We start from the raw sequence: 16,216 nt of genomic DNA on the forward strand, positions 1-16,216 counted from the left end.
GTATGTAATCAGTGTGTTGTTCTTGTCCTGTAATTTCTCAAGCTTCAAATCTGATTGAGAGTCAAAAACTGATTCGCAGCAAGGTATCTTCCCAGATACTGACCATCCAGATAATAACTAAAGATTATGATACCCTTCTTCACTAAAACCTATTGCCAATGTTCAGACAAAAAGCATACATGTGGGGCCCCCTGATTTTACCACACCTATCATACCGGTATTTCAAACCTGAACATTTAAAGAATGAAATTGGCTGAGCCCCTTAATACTTCCCAAAGTCTAAACTCTTTTCCTTGTCAACACTCCATCCAAGACAGCTGTTAATTCTATTGGTATGAGACTTGCTTAGCATTGATGCTTCAAAGTAGATAAAACCATTAAGTTTTAATGGCCTTACGTCTCTCTCTAGCTGTACTCTAGACAAATTACATATTTTAGACATGTTATTTTAGGCATGACTCTGGGAAAGTCAGTGTCAGGCCCATCGCTTAAGACTGAGACTGAAATATCATCACAACAGTTGCATAACATTTTTAAGTCATTAAAGTCAGCACTTTGGGAGGCCAGTCTAAAATCTTAACTGTCGCCTAATTCAGCCATTTCTTTAGCACCTTTGAAGTGTGCTTCTGTTCATTGTCTTGTTTGAAAACTGGACTGCATCCAAGATCCAACCTTCAGGCTGATGATTTTAGGTTTTCTTGAAGAACATAGGGGTAATCCTCCTTCTACTTTTTTTCATTCACTTTGTGTAAAGCACCAGTTCCACAGTCAGTAAAACAGCCCCCGGGCAGAATACTTCCACCATCACACTTTATGATAGGTATGATGTTCTTGGGTTTAAAGACTTCACTTTATCTCCTCCAAACATATTTCTGCTCATTGTAGCCAAATACTCTGATTTTTACAGAACTTTCCTCCATATTTCTTTGTTCATGTGATCAGCAGCAAACTTCAGTCGAACCTTAAGGTGCTGCTTCTAGAGGCAGGCCTTTCTTCGTGCAGCCTCTCAGCCCATGGCAATGTAAAACATTTCTGACTGGACACTCACATCAGTGTTCCAGCAGCTTCTAATTCATTACAGAGCTGCTTTTTGGTAGTTCTTGGTTCACTCTTGACCATCCTGACTAATTGTACTTTCAGTGACACAACTGTTCAATGCACTTTACATTTACAAACAGTTGTTTGCACAGATGATTTTGGGGTCTGTAGCTGCTTTTGACATGGCTCTTAGGGACATTGCTGACTTGCTCAAGTCAGTAAGAGATCAGATAGAATCATCCATTTATTTATTTCTAATTGTTTGTGTGTGTGTAGCTGAAGCAGATGGAAGTCCAGCTCGAAGAAGAGTATGATGAGAAGCAGAAGGTGCTGAAAGAGAAGAGAGAGCTGGAGTCAAAGCTTTTGTCAGCACAGGACAAGGTAATTACACTGTACACGGTGCAACGGAACTGATCTTATGCACAACCTGTAGAAAACGTGTGATTTCCTTTAACTTCCCCCTAGACGTTCTACTCCAGCAGCAGGACCTACGCTTAACTTGTGTATCCATAAATTTCCTCTGTGGATTCACAGGAAATGCCATTTTGTATGTGCATGGTTGGATAGTAAGAGAATGCCAGTAATGCCATTTGTTCTAGCACTACTGCTGTTGGATTGTGTGAGTGGAAATGTGGGGAATTATATGATTTAAGTGGGTCATTTATACTGACTGAATCAAATATTTATCTGGCTTTACGGACTACAATTAGAGAGCTCTGATAGTCCAGACTGATGTCCAACTCTGACAGTAAAGGAATAGAGGAGTGTGGCATGCTGTAGCCAAAGCAGTCCAAGTAAATCAATATAAATAGGCATCTTCTGTGACAACAGCCTACAATATATTTGTTTTTTGTTCACATGGAACCCAGTGGAGTTTCTTGTAGTGACATACACACGTGGACAAAATTGTTGGTACCCCTCAGTTAAAGAAGGAAAAACCCACAATTCTCACTGAAATCACTTGAAACTCACAAAAGTAACAATAAATAAAAATTTATTGAAAATTAAATCATCAAAAACAGCCATTACTTTTGAATTGTTGATTAACATAATTATTTAAAAAAAAACAAACTAATGAAACAGGCCTGGACAAAAATGATGGTACCTCTATAAAAGATTGAAAACTATTTGACCAGAGTGACATGATTAACTCAGGTGTGTCATTTAATTGACATCACAGGTGTTTCCAAACTCATAATCAGTCAGTCTGCCTATTTAAAGGGAGACAAGTAGTCACCCTGCTGTTTGGTGAAAAGGTGTGTACCACACTGAACATGGACAACAGAAAGCGAAGGAGAGAATTGTCCCAGGACATCCGAAAAAAAATGATAGACAAACATCTTAAAGGTAAAGGCTATAAGACCATCTCTAAACAGCTTGAAGTTCCTGTGACAACAGTGGCTCATATTATTCAGAAGTTCAAGACCCACGGGACAGTAGCCAACCTCCCTGGACGTGGCCGCAAGAGGAAAATTGATGACAAATTGAAGAGACGGCTCGTTCGAATTGTATCCAAAGAGCCCAGAGCAACCTCCAAAGAAATTAAAGGTGAACTCCAAGGCCAAGGTACATCAGTGTCAGATCGCACCATTCGTCGTTGTTTGAGCCAAAGTGGACTTCATGGGAGACGACCAAGGAGGACACCACTGTTGAAAAAAACTCATAAAAAAGCGAGACTGGAATTTGCAAAAATGCATGTTGACAAGCCACAAAGCTTCTGGGAGAATGTCCTTTGGACAGATGAGACCAAACTGGAGCTTTTTGGTAAGGCACATCAACTCTATGTTCATAGACTCAAAAACCAAGCATACGAAGAAAAGAACACTGTCCCTACGGTGAAACATGGAGAAGGCTCAGTAATGTTTTGGGGCTGCTTTGCTGCATCTGGCACAGGGTGTCTTGAAAGTGTGCAAGGTACGATGAAATCTGAAGACTATCAAGGCATTCTGGAGAGAAATGTGCTGCCTAGTGTCAGAAAGCCTGGTCTCAGTCGCAGGTCATGGGTCTTCCAACAGGACAACGATCCAAAACACACAGCCAAAAACACCCAAGAATGGCTGAGAGAAAAGCGTTGGACTATTCTAAAGTGGCCTTCTATGAGCCCAGATCTGAATCCCATTGAACATATGTGGAAGGAGCTGAAACATGCCATTTGGAGAAGACACCCATCAAACCTGAGACAACTGGAGCTGTTTGCTCATGAGGAGTGGGCCAAAATACCTGTTGACAGCTGCAGAACGCTCATTGACAAATACAGAAATCGTTTAATTGCAGTGATTGCCTCAAAAGGTTGTGCAACAAAATATTAAGTTATGGGTACCATCATTTTTGTCCAGCCCTATTTCATTAGTTTTTTTAAAAAAAATAATTATGTTAATCAACAATTCAAAAGTGATGGCTGATTTTGATTATTTAATTTTCAATAAATTTTTATTTATTGTTACTTTTGTGAGTTTCAAGTGATTTCAGTGAGAATTGTGGGTTTTTCCTTCTTTAACTGAGGGGTACCAACAATTTTGTCCACGTGTGTAATCCACCATGAAGAACTTTTTAATCCCACAGACACCTTCTGCTTCTTAAATTGCTCATATGTGACTAGAAAAGGTGAGCCCACCACTCCTGAACATTCAAACCATTTTTCTTGGAGCTGAAATGAATGATTATTGGAAAAAAAATAGTTAGATGTTTTGAAAATTGATCTAGCATTTTTTTTTATTAGCAAAGTGGAAATTTCACATGTTAATTTGTCTATATTGTAAATGTTTTCTAATGCTGTTAAAGATATAATTATATTATTTCTAGCTATATTTTGAATGAGTTGACTGAAATCTAACAATTTACTCCTTAACCTGTTTGAACCTATATGTATGATTCCACCTTTAAAAAGAATAAAATCTCTTGAGTCCATTAACAGTCCTGTGGCCTCAGCTAAGTCACCAGTTTTCACTGTACCTGTTTCTCAGGTGAGAGGTGGTGACATTGAGACAGAGAAACGCTTGAGGAAGGACCTGAAAAGAACTAAGGCTCTGCTGGCTGATGCCCAGATTATGTTGGACCACATAAAGAACAATGCACCCAGCAAGAGAGAGATCGCCCAGCTCAAGAACCAGGTACAACCACAAAAGCACCATCATGTATCACTGACAGAGGAAAAGTACGGTCTTTTGTGTTGTGGAAGGCTAGGCGAGACACACACCAAGCCTTTACAAACACCAAGTATGATTTTGTTCAGCAGGAGTCATCAGGTCTACTGACTTGACTAGCATGTTTTAAATTCTTATCACTTCTACTGTACCATCACTACGCATTTTATTTTGATGCTTGAAGATGGTGGAGTTACCAGAACATCATAGAGGCCAAATAAATTAAACGTTAAAAGTCTCAGGCCATCCATCCATTCTCTATACACCGTTTTATCCTCACTAGGGTCGTGGGGGGTGCTAGAGCCTATCCCAGCTGACTCGGGCGAAGGCAGGGGACACCCTGGACAGGTCGCCAGTCTGTCGCAGGGCTACATATACAGACAAACAATCACACTCACATTCGCACCTACGGGAATTTAGAGTAACCAATTAACCTCAGCATATTTTTGGACTGTGGGAGGAAGCCGGAGTACCCGGAGAAAACCCACGCATGCATGGGGTGAAGTGTTATGCAGAGGGTTTTGGTTTTATGTTACTTTCTAAAGTAACAAACTACCAAAGTTGAATCCGTTTAATTAGTGTTTCTTTTTTTTGAGCACAGCACAAATAGGACACAAATGGAGAAACACATGTTGTAGGATGTACTCAAATCAAACAAATGGATATAAATAATAGTAGGCCTTCTATCTTGACATCAGCGCACTTACCTGTTCTAATTTGTATGTTAGAACAAAGGTGAAGCACTGAAAGGGATGGGTCGAGCACAGACCAAGTGCAGGCACCAGTCTGGGACAGGGGTTGTACGTACAAATTTACAAATTGAGCTAATTCACGGTTACATTCACCAAAAAAAGGAAAGGAGCACATCGATTTAAAGCCTGGACATCCTGTGTGTTAATGGCAAACTAAGTAAAGCACTTGTTGAAACCTGAGGAGGGTTAAAATGTGCGATACAAATGTAAACCATTTATATTTAATTATATTTATATTTAAGAACTTCAACAGTAATTTGTTGTTCCAGAAATTGTTCCTCTTGCTCTTTACAACCAACAGAGTTACATTAGAATAGACTACAGAAGGGCTATCTGTTTGCAGAAAGGAGTCTCTGCAAAAACTATTTACACTAAGCCTGTAGGATATTTCTGTGTAAAAGTTTTTGATGCTTTGAAGATGACAGACAAAATGGATATACCTGGACAGAAGATATTTGAAAACCTGGACAGTATAGAAGTCTTAAAATGAAACCATTTATAACTTAACACAATTGTAAAAAGTACATTTGGTATGAAGTCACGCTAGGCTGATGTATTTTCTTTCCTGTCTGTGTCTTCTCTAGCTAGAGGAGTCTGAATTCACCTGCGCAGCTGCAGTTAAAGCTCGCAAGTCCATGGAAGTAGAGATTGAAGACCTGCACGTTCAGATGGAGGACATCTCAAAAACAAAACAAGCGGTCAGTACAGCTCTCTAAATGATCCTCTGAGCATTTAGAAGCAGCTTTTCTAACACGTTTCCTGGAGCAACAAAACCACAGGTGGCATTTTTGATCAAGAATACAATTAAGTTTACTGCATGCCATTGTTAAATGGAAGCAAAAGCTGAAGCTGTTTCAGTCACGCTGGTGTTTTTGTGGCTTTTATAAGGCTGCACCATCTGTGCTAGTAGCAGGGCGTCAGTAGACCTGTCAAATCATGCCTTTAGCCAGAGATAAAGGGTTAGAGGACACACCTGTTCCCTCAGAGCTCATTCTCTGTCCTCTTATTCACTCTGGTATTCACTTACAGCACTTTTAGTGCAACATTTCCTGATTTTCTAGAATATCTTTTCATCCTCTGCTAAACACGTTTCTCCTTATTCTGACTACATCCTTTTCTTGGCATGTTTTGTTTTTATTTCTGTCTTCTTTCTATCTCCACCTCTCCTATCTATTTTTTCCTAATCTATTTTGACCTTTATCTGTTCTGTCCCTCTGCCGTGTTTTTTTTCTTACTTTAGGCCTGGTTCCCATGGCAATCTGGTTTTCACCTGCTACTCCAAGTGCAGTTATCCTTTCTCAGCTCCACAATTCTCTGACTATTCATTTATTTTCAGTCATTCTATCTGCATTAGCAAGGTTTACTCTCCTTTTGCTTTCTCTCCAGCCTTCTAAAGAGAAACTGCTGACTGCAGGACATACTGTGATGGTTAGGGATAGGTCTAACCCATTTCAAGGCACTTTGCAACGTGTGACTTCCTATTTTAGATCGGATGGATGGATGGCTTTGTTTTCCCTTTCCTTCAAGGATGCATATGCACACCTACTAGAATGACTGACATTATTATTAGTTCTTTTCCAAAACAGTTCCCATAAAATAGAACTGACTCTTTTTGGGATTTCTTGGTAACAGTGAACTTGGTCCGGAGTGTGACCTACTTAAAGAGTTTTTTTTTTAATGTTTGATTACAAATATAATCAATGTGGTTCAAAAAGCAACTGAAATTTTTATTGATGGAAAATATTTAATATCAAGAAAGGAATATTATTAAAATTGCCAGTTATCTAGTTTGCAAATATTTTTAGATTGAAAATAGTGTTTACTTATTCTCTTTTTAAAACATTTGTTTGAAGTAATAGCATTTTTCTTTGAAATTGTATTGGTTTTCCTCTCATCTAGTTTACTGGCCAAAATTTTTCTCTCCGCTACTGCACATATGCAGTTGAAGTTTCATTTTTGAAATTCAGTGTTTTCTTTGTCATTCAAAAACAGAACCTTCCAAATTAAGAGGAATGCCATGGCAATTTGGACCGAAGCAGCGCTAACTTACTGGAAACACTAACACATCTACACATAGCTTCCTTAGCTATGTAGTGTTAACATATATTGGAATAAAGTACAAAAAGCTCCAACAGTCACAGATGAGATGAACTCAGGAACCAACTGCTTTTAAAGCTTGTCTTAGCTCCTTGTTTTTCATTCAGTTTTACTGGTAGATTTTTACAACACTAATTAGTTAATGTCAGCTCTCTTTAGTTAGTTGAAAACTTGTGCTGATTCTTTAATATTTTCCACTGACTATTCCTTAAATAACTTGTTAAATAATTTTTTAAAAACTGTCTAAAAAGAGTGTCCACAATGAACCATTTAAATCTCTTCTTCATCTTTCTCTGTTTACTCCCAGTCAGCAACAAAATGGCATCACAGCCAACTTCTGTGGAGCTGGACAGATCTATGAGTTAACCAAATCTCTCTTTCATGATTGGTGTATTATTTTGGAAAATCATCACAAAAGCAGAGTAAGGGCATCAGTTACATCAATTTTTTACATTTTAAATTATATCATTACAGAAAAAGTTGAAGATGACAAAGTCATATATTGGCTGCCACCAAGCCCTGCCAAGGCTTCAAATATCTGGTGCTGGAGCCGAATGCCAGCCTGTTACACCACCTACAGTCAGTCTGGCTGCTTTCTCTGGTTGTCTGTACCATGCTTTAATGTAGCTGAATTCACAGTTGTTACTCTAATTGACACATTTTCTTTTTATTGTAAGTCCGAATGAGTCTGAAATAGGGATTTCAATCAGTCATAACCCTTACACACTTCATGTTAAATAATAGTCTTTCCAAAGCTGCTGGTAAGGCAAGCTGCAAGTATTAGTTTGTTTGCAAAGCTTGTGGGTTAAGGTTCTATATACAAGATTTTGAACATTAATATAGCATTACTATAGCAGAAAACTGCTGTTTGCTATGTAAAAATATAGTAGAGTAATGGCGTCCTTTGGAAGAGTTTGAAGTCAGCCATTAATTCTACTTTACAGTGCTAGCAAAGCTGATTTTATTTAATTATTATTTTTGCCTCTCATATGTACACAACCTTTCGTTGCAAATACAAGTGAAATCTGTCCGACACGCCCTGTTGTTTTGGTCTGAGATACTGGCAATGTAACATGCAGTGCCATGGATGACTTGCTGTCAGCTCCCTTTTTGGTTTTGTTTCTGACTGTAAAAGAGACATATAGAAAAGTCTACAGAAAATCTACAAAAAGCGATTGTATTTTTTTTTTTTTTTACATGATACATGTAATATAATATTAGAAAGTATTGCAGAGATGAGATGGCTGCGTCACCGGCTGTGTATTTTGAGGACGACTTCTACAACACACATGCAGCCTGCTGGGAAAGTAGTCGACTGCGAGGACTGATGACAGGAATGGTAAATGCATAAATGGCTGATTTATTTTATACGGCCCCAGTCACATCATACACTTCAATTCAACAATTTAAAATCATGCAAATAACAGAATTTTTCAATGAGCTGTCATTTTCACCATTTTCCTACTGTAATTGCAGAGTTTTGAGAAAAATGTCTTGCATGTTTTTGACAGATTATTTGACCACAGAGAGCCTTGACAATCTGAGAGGGGGAAAAAAGCCAAAGCCATGTAATTGGGTCAGGATTGCACTGACAGCCTATTGTTAAATGTGTTAAATGACAGTTTGAAGCTGGTGACTTCTTTTTTTGGTCCATCATGCTGCAGAACTGAAGCTGCATTCAAAGCATTTATCAGTACTCAGCAAGGCCAGCAGTGGATTTATAAAAGGAAAGTGTGGTATGTAAATGAATTTGCCCCAGATTCCTCGTAGATATTTTTGGTGCCTGAAGTACACCTTGGTGTCTCTGCAGTGGGTGGTTTTAATAAACAGAAATAAAGAATGAATAAATTGTTCTCTGAAACTCTAAACCTACATCTGTTCTTGATTCAGAGATTTGTTTAATTCTAGATCCTGTTTGGATTGTTTCATAATAAGATAGATGAACAGTGTCAGCTCTACCTGTTGCTGACTCTTCATCTACACTCTAAGTGCAAATGGATTCATTAGTCTCTTCACATAGTCACATAGGTCACCATTTGATAATCCATAGTCCTCTCAGGGCTCCAGACTAACTTTTTTCCAAGGAGCACAGTGGCCCCTAACTTAAAATTTTAGGAGCGCAAACAGAAAATTTAGGGGCGCACACCAAAATCGACTTGCAAAGTAAATCTTCACATTTCCTCTAATTTTCACTGTATTATTGATAAATTCTTGGACAATAAATGCAGAAACTATGTTTTTAATTCACATTTTATTGTGCAGCACTTGACACAGCACAACAAGAAAAGCACTCAGAGAGCAGTACTCCACCAAGGCTGCTCAGTTTACGTATCATTTCCAACGGATGAAATCTTTAATAAAAATGACCTTGTGCTGAGTACAGGCATGTGTTATGTATGAGCACATTATGTATTTATACCGAATCACGTGTAAATTACTCTTATAAAGGTCTGTTGATCAGTTCATCAATTTTGGCAAGGCTTTGTTTTGCTAGTGTAAAAATAACCGTTCCCTCCAGGCTTTTATTGTGAAGACGTATTTTTAATGCCACAGGCTTTTATTTTGTGACCAAATCAGTGGCACAGGAAGTGTTTCTCTAAGAAGAGGTTTCTTGACATGACGACGACGCTGCCGAAAAGTACGAAAATGCATGTAAACATGAAAGAAAACGGTTCCATGCTGTTGCTGTCTAGCAAAGGATGTGTCTAAATTTAGAAGCAGCTGGAATGGAGACAAGAAAGGTGTAAAGGACAGAAAGGTGAATTTGTGTTCAAACTAAGGCTGAACGTAAATAAAGGCTTTGTGAAACATCAGGAGCTTCACCGTCATTCGTCCCTCGCACTCACACACATTGGCTCGCCTTCTTCTTCTTTGGTGTTCATCTCCTTTTTTTCTTCTTTTGGAGTTAATCTCGGTTGGTAAACCAGCTCATTTGCGCATTACTGTCTACTGGGCTGAAGTGTGGAGCAGAAGTTTGTTTGCAACAAAAAATACTCAATAGTAATTTTATAAAAAAAAGAATCGGCAAATTTACTGGTTGCACATGCGCGAGTAGATGAAAAATTTACTCGCACTCGCTCAAATTTTGGTTGCAAAATGTCACCATTTAGTCGCAGTCTGGAGCCCTGCCTGTACAACAACCTCTCTGCCTCTTTGTATATTGTCCATGTCATTACAGAAATAGGATGATTTCAGCACAGTTCCGCCTCTCAGCTCCAGTATGAAACCAGTAGATTTTTAGCTTTTTAGCTTTTAATTAGACACCTTTGTTATGACTTGGACCTTGGATAGCCCCTGGTGGACTCTGTGATCACAGCGGCCTGTGTACCAGCTAATAAGGTCTTGTCTCGAAGGAGAACCTTTGCATAGAGTGGCACACATACACACTTAAAACATGTTTCCAGACAGTGACCATTTGCTCACCTGTGACAGGAATTTATTCATATATGTTGTTAAACTGAGACAAAAGTCCAGTCAGACTTTTGACTGGACAAAGAGCACACTGTGTCATACTCCAGGTAGAAAAGCTGACATTACCTGCTTAAGACAAGTCAAAAATGTAAAATATTGTGCAACAATACAGGGATCTCTTGCTGCAAGAGTCAAGAATCAAGACCTCTATCACAAACACAACTATACATAGTACAGGGTGCCCCAAACAATCTGACATTTTAAAAGCAATTATCTTGAAAACTATTAAATTTAGCTCAATGAAATTGAACAGTTTAGGTGCTGAACATCATAAGTTTATTATGAGACCAATTTCATAATTGTTCAATATGTGCACCGCCTGTGACACGGCACACGTCACTCTGTGTGCAAGCATGTTCCAAGACGCAGTATGACTTCTCTTTGGTACTGACTGGCATGGTTCAACCTGAAAACAGAACAAAAACAAAATATTATATATAAAAATCTCAATCTGTTTCTATACATTCTGTGAAAATTTGAGGCTATTTCAACAAGAATTGGCAAAATTATTGGCCTGCAAAATTATGTCAAATGTTGTGGGACACCCTGCAGAATGCACAGTGAAATGCACTGTGCACCTGTTCCAGATTGAAACAATAAGAATAACAAAATGCAAGACCTATGTACATATATTTACAGTGGGTACGGAAAGTATACAGACCCCTTGAAATTTTTCACTCTCTGTGTCATTGCAGCCATTTGCCAAAATCAAAAAAGTTCATTTTATTTCTCATTAATGTACACTCAGCATCCCATCTTGACAGAAAAAAACAGAAATGTAGAATTTTTTGCAAATTTATTAAAAAAGAAAAACTGAAATATCACATGGTCATAAGTGTTCAGACCCTGTGCTCAGTATTGAGTAGAAGCACCCTTTTCAGCTAGTACAGCCATGAGTCTTCTTGGGAATGACGTAACAAGTTTTTCACACCTGGATTTGGGGATCAGGTCAGTGGATGATGCAGTCAACATGGGACTACACTACATCCTGCATCACCTTGACTCCCTAGGCAAGGATCCTGTTTGTGGACTTCAGTTCGGCGTTTAATACCATCATCCTGGACATCCTCCACTCCAAACTCCTCCAGCTCACTGTGCCAGCCTCCACCTGTGAGTGGATCACAGACTTCCTGACAGACAGGAGGCAGCAGGTGAGATTCGGGAGCATCGCATCCAGCACCCGGACAATCGGCACTGGCACCCCCCATGGGTGTGTGCTCTCCCCACTGCTCTTCTCCCTCTATACCAACGACTGCACCTCAGGTGACCCAAGCGTGAAGCTCTTAAAGTTTGCAGATGACACAACTGTCATCGGTCTTATCCAGGACGGTGATGAGTCTGCGTACAGACGAGAAGTGGAACAGCTGTTCCTTTGGTGTGGTCGGAACAACCTGGAGCTGAGGAAAGTTTCAGGTTCCTGGGTTCCACAATCTCCCAGGACCTAAAGTGGGAGTCCAACATCGACACCATCAGGAAAAAGGCCCAGCAGAGGATGTACTTCCTGCGCCAACTGAGGAAGTTCAACCTGCCACAGGAGCTGCTGATCCAGTTCTACACCGCCATCATCCAGTCTGTCCTCTGCACTTCCATCACTGTGTGGTTTGGATCAGCCACCAAGTAGGACAGGCACAGACTGCAACGGACAGTCAGGACTGCAGAAAAAATCATCGGTGCCAACCTGCCCTCCATTCAGGACTTGTGCATGTCCAGAATCAGGAAAAGGGCAGGCAACATCACTGCAGATCCGTCACACCCTGGACATAACTTGTTTCACCTCCTCCCCTCCGGCAGGCGCTACAGAGCTCTGTACGTCAAAACCACCAGACACATGAACAGTTTCTTTCCACAGGCTGTTGCTCTGATGAACATTTGAAACCAGTCACAGTCTGAATCATGAACATAAACATCCATAACCTCAACAAACAGTTTTATAAACAATAAAATTATAACTAAACACATTCTGTATACACTTTGTAAATAAAAATTATCTACATCTGTGTATAATGTAAATAAGCTCCACCATTTCCACTGATCACTTTAAACTAGGTTATTGTATGTTATGTTATGCCATGTCATGTCATGTCATGTCATGTCATGTTACATTATGTTCTGTTATTTTTTCTGATTATGTAATGTTAAAGTTATGTTAGTATTTTTTTATATTTTTCTTTTTGTTACATAATTTATGTTTATTATTTAATTTTCTATTTGTCTAGTACAAGAGGGTACTGTAAAATACCGGAGTCAAATTCCTTGTATGTGCTCACATACTTGGCAAATAAAAGTGATTCTGATTCTGAATAAAATTAACTTTTTTGATTTTGGCAAATGGTTGCAATGACACAGAGAGTGAAAAATTTCAAGGGGTCCCACTGTATATTGATTAATCAGGATTAATCACATTGTTGTGCACAAAATTACATCCATCCATTCTCTATACACCGCTTTATCCTCACTAGGGTCGCAGGGGGTGCTGGAGCCTATCCCAGCTGACTCGGGTGAAGACAGGGGACACCCTGGACAGGTCGCCAGTCTGTCACAGGGCTACATATACAGACAGACAATCACAGTCACATTCACACCTACAGGCAATTTAGAGTGATCAATTAACCTCAGCATATTTTTGGACTGTGGGAGGAAGCCCACACATGCACAGGGAGAACATGCAAACTCCATGCAGAAAGATCCCAGGCCCAAGCTGGGATTTGAACCGGGGATCATCTTGCTGCAAGGTGAAAGTGCTAACCACTAGACCTCTGTGCAGCCCATAAAATTACATGATGAATTTAAAAGTAGTGATTCTGCACTTGTATTTTGAAAGTACCGCTAGATGACAAAAAATGCAGCCGTATTTGGATTGCAAACACTTTAAACAAATAAGGTGCTTTTCAGCAGCAGTCTTCCCTTTACACAGTATCAGTTTGAACATTTCTTGTAAATCTCAACCTAAACATTAGTGTAATCAAATCGAATAAACCAAAGCTATTTGACACTAGGGCTGGCTCGAATATCAGGCCCCGATTAATGACAAATATCCAAATATTTGGTCCATAACATCCAAATGGTGGGCGGGGTGCAATCCGAATATTCGGATCTCAAAATAAATATTTGGATACAACCGTCACGACCAGATATTCCAGTCCAGTCCTATTTGCTGCTGCAAGGGCATTAATTACCTCCGCCAAGGAGGTTATGTGACACCCAGCATTTGTGTGTCTGTCTGTCTGTTAGCAAGATAACTCAAAAACGCCTGGGCAGATTCACATGAAATTTTGAGGGGATGTAGACTATGGTAAGAGGAAGAGCTGATTTTATTTTGGTGGCAATCCGGAAAGGATCCTGGATTCTGGATCACTTTGAATTTTTAGTATGTTTTAGTATGTTGTCCAAAATAGGACAAAAACATCATAGGTTAGTATGTCATCCAACAAATTGGAGCAATGTGTCCAGATAGCTCAACTGGTTAAGAAGGTGATTCGTAAACAGAACTGTGTCAGAGACGCCGGTTTGATTCCAGCTCATGCTCCTTTACTGCATGGGTCTCCTGTTTTCCTCTCTATCCTTGGCGGAGGTCTGCACTCTCTGAGTGCTTTTCTAGTGTTTTATCTGGTTTGTTGTAGAAAAACAAGTTACCTTCAGAGTCCAGAGCCCCGATCATAACATTACAACAAGAACTTTCCCAGCGACAGCAAGTTAACATTTACACATCTGTATCATTTTTTTCTAAACAGGTACCAGCAGAAACATTTTTCTTTTATCAGGAAGCAGCAGAAACAGTCTGTGTTCAGTAGCAGCTGTCCCTGTTAGTGAGGCAAAAAAGTACACAGTTGGGACTGTGCAGAAAACTTTTTAGTCTGTGAAGTCCATGTTTGTACTTGCTTCTTTGGCCTTTTCAGGCTTTAATTGATAGGACAGTGGAGAGTAACAGGAAATGTGGATAGAAAAGCAATCGGCCGTGGGTGGGACTCAAACCCATTAATTCTGCAACTATAGTCCCAGTTTATATCATCACACAAACAAAAAACCTTTCAGTGATGCAGGTTGAGGCTCATACATCCTGTCATTCATTGCCATCCTAAAACCGTTCCTCAGACCGACATCTTCCACAGTCCTAATCAGAATGCAGTGTGTTGCTAGTTACTTTTCTGTGAATTTGTTAGCTTGTCTTGTTTTATTTTATCTCTGTTTCTGCCACGCACTGCATCCAACCAGTCTGAAGCCTCTCTCCACTGTTAGTGTGGGTGAGACTTGATGATGTCCATCTCAAGTCCTGATCAACATCCAGCCTCCTGTGACCCATGGCTAGTCTGTCTGTTATTCACATTCAGTGAGCAACGGAATTTCACAATAATTGTGTTGTAACCCTCTCTGATGAACGAGTGAGACTTTATCTTGTTCTCTTGTCGTTTATTGAACCTGCACACAGTCTGCTCTGGGCTGCAGCCAACTCCAAAATAATGACAAAACCCTGATAACTTAGGTCCAGAATTAGCCACCGTTCTCAGTTCGACACACACGGTACTGCTGACTCTGAGCCTCTGAGCCAATCAGAGGTGAGCTAACTACACATGGCACATTTACTGACATTATGTAAATCTGGAACTGAACAATAAACATTGAAACCTCAACATCAACATCAGTCCGTTACAGCAATAACTAGAAAAGCACTCAGAGAGCACAGTACTTTGCCAAGGCTGCTCAGTTGACATATCATTTCCAACAGATAAAATCTCACTTACAGTGTTCCTGAAGAAAGGAGTGAAGGACAGAAAGGTGAATTTGTGTTCAAAATAAAGCTGACGGCTGAACGTAAATAAAGGCTTTGTGAAACATCAGGAGCTTCACCATTGTCTGGGCTTGCTACATACATGACCTAAATATGTAGCGGGTGGCAGGAATTGATGGGACTCAGAAACACCCCACAGTTTAATCATTTGTTCCTTGTATGATTTCCAACAGATAAATCATGGTCATTGTGTAGTAGGATCGCAATCATGTGATTGTCAGCAGGTACCTGACGCCATGTTCATGTCATGGTTACTGCGACGCCGTGCCAGCATCTATATCTCTCAATGGGAAATCCTTAACAAAGCTGTGGATCCAAACTTTAAGCTGTGTCACTGCCAAAATTTAATAAGGTGATACTTGTGTCATTTCTGACCTTCCCTGAAAATTTCATCCAAATCCATTTGTCCGTTTTTGAGTAATGTTTCACACTGACTGACAGACAGACAGATTCACAGACAAACATGCGCCGATCGTCACATAACTCCACCGTTCTTTGGCGGAGTAAAAATAAAACAACTGCATAAATGTGCTATACAATATATTTGTTGGCGGTACTTAACACGCAAACGTGACCAGCCCTATACGCATGCACACACACACACATTTACATATATAGAAATATACATGTAGTTTTAACAGTCATGTTGGCACCTTTTTATGCATTTTCTTATCTTCTGTTTGTCTACAGAGTTTTGTATTCCTATTATTACCATAGAGGGTATATGTGTGGGAGTTTGCCGTGCTGTCTTTGGGCATGTTGTGAATGCTATTAATAATACACTTTATGAGTAGACATGTGGTGTGATGCTTGATGTGATACAGAAGAAGAAGGCGTGGAAGAGTGAAGCAAAGTTAAGATGAATTTCCGCTGAGCTTTACAGTGAAAACGTACTCTTACTCCAAAATGTTCTCTACTACTTGGTTTTT

At 39.6% G+C, this 16,216-nt stretch overlaps 1 protein-coding gene across 7 annotated transcripts in view; it reads left to right on the forward strand.

Moving 5' to 3' along the window:
* Positions 1–16,216, forward strand: part of LOC110968371 (unconventional myosin-XVIIIa-like) — a 247,258-nt gene that overhangs the window by 187,382 nt on the left and 43,660 nt on the right. For all 7 annotated transcript variants that reach the window (XM_051958139.1, XM_051958138.1, XM_051958140.1 and 4 more), the window contains 3 exons: positions 1,315–1,419; positions 4,002–4,148; positions 5,518–5,631. In XM_051958139.1, the coding sequence (XP_051814099.1) occupies positions 1,315–1,419; positions 4,002–4,148; positions 5,518–5,631 (366 nt within the window). The remainder of the gene's footprint in view (positions 1–1,314; positions 1,420–4,001; positions 4,149–5,517; positions 5,632–16,216) is intronic.

This window comes from Acanthochromis polyacanthus, chromosome 13 (assembly GCF_021347895.1).
Source record: "Acanthochromis polyacanthus isolate Apoly-LR-REF ecotype Palm Island chromosome 13, KAUST_Apoly_ChrSc, whole genome shotgun sequence".
Lineage (NCBI taxonomy): Eukaryota > Metazoa > Chordata > Actinopteri > Pomacentridae > Acanthochromis > Acanthochromis polyacanthus.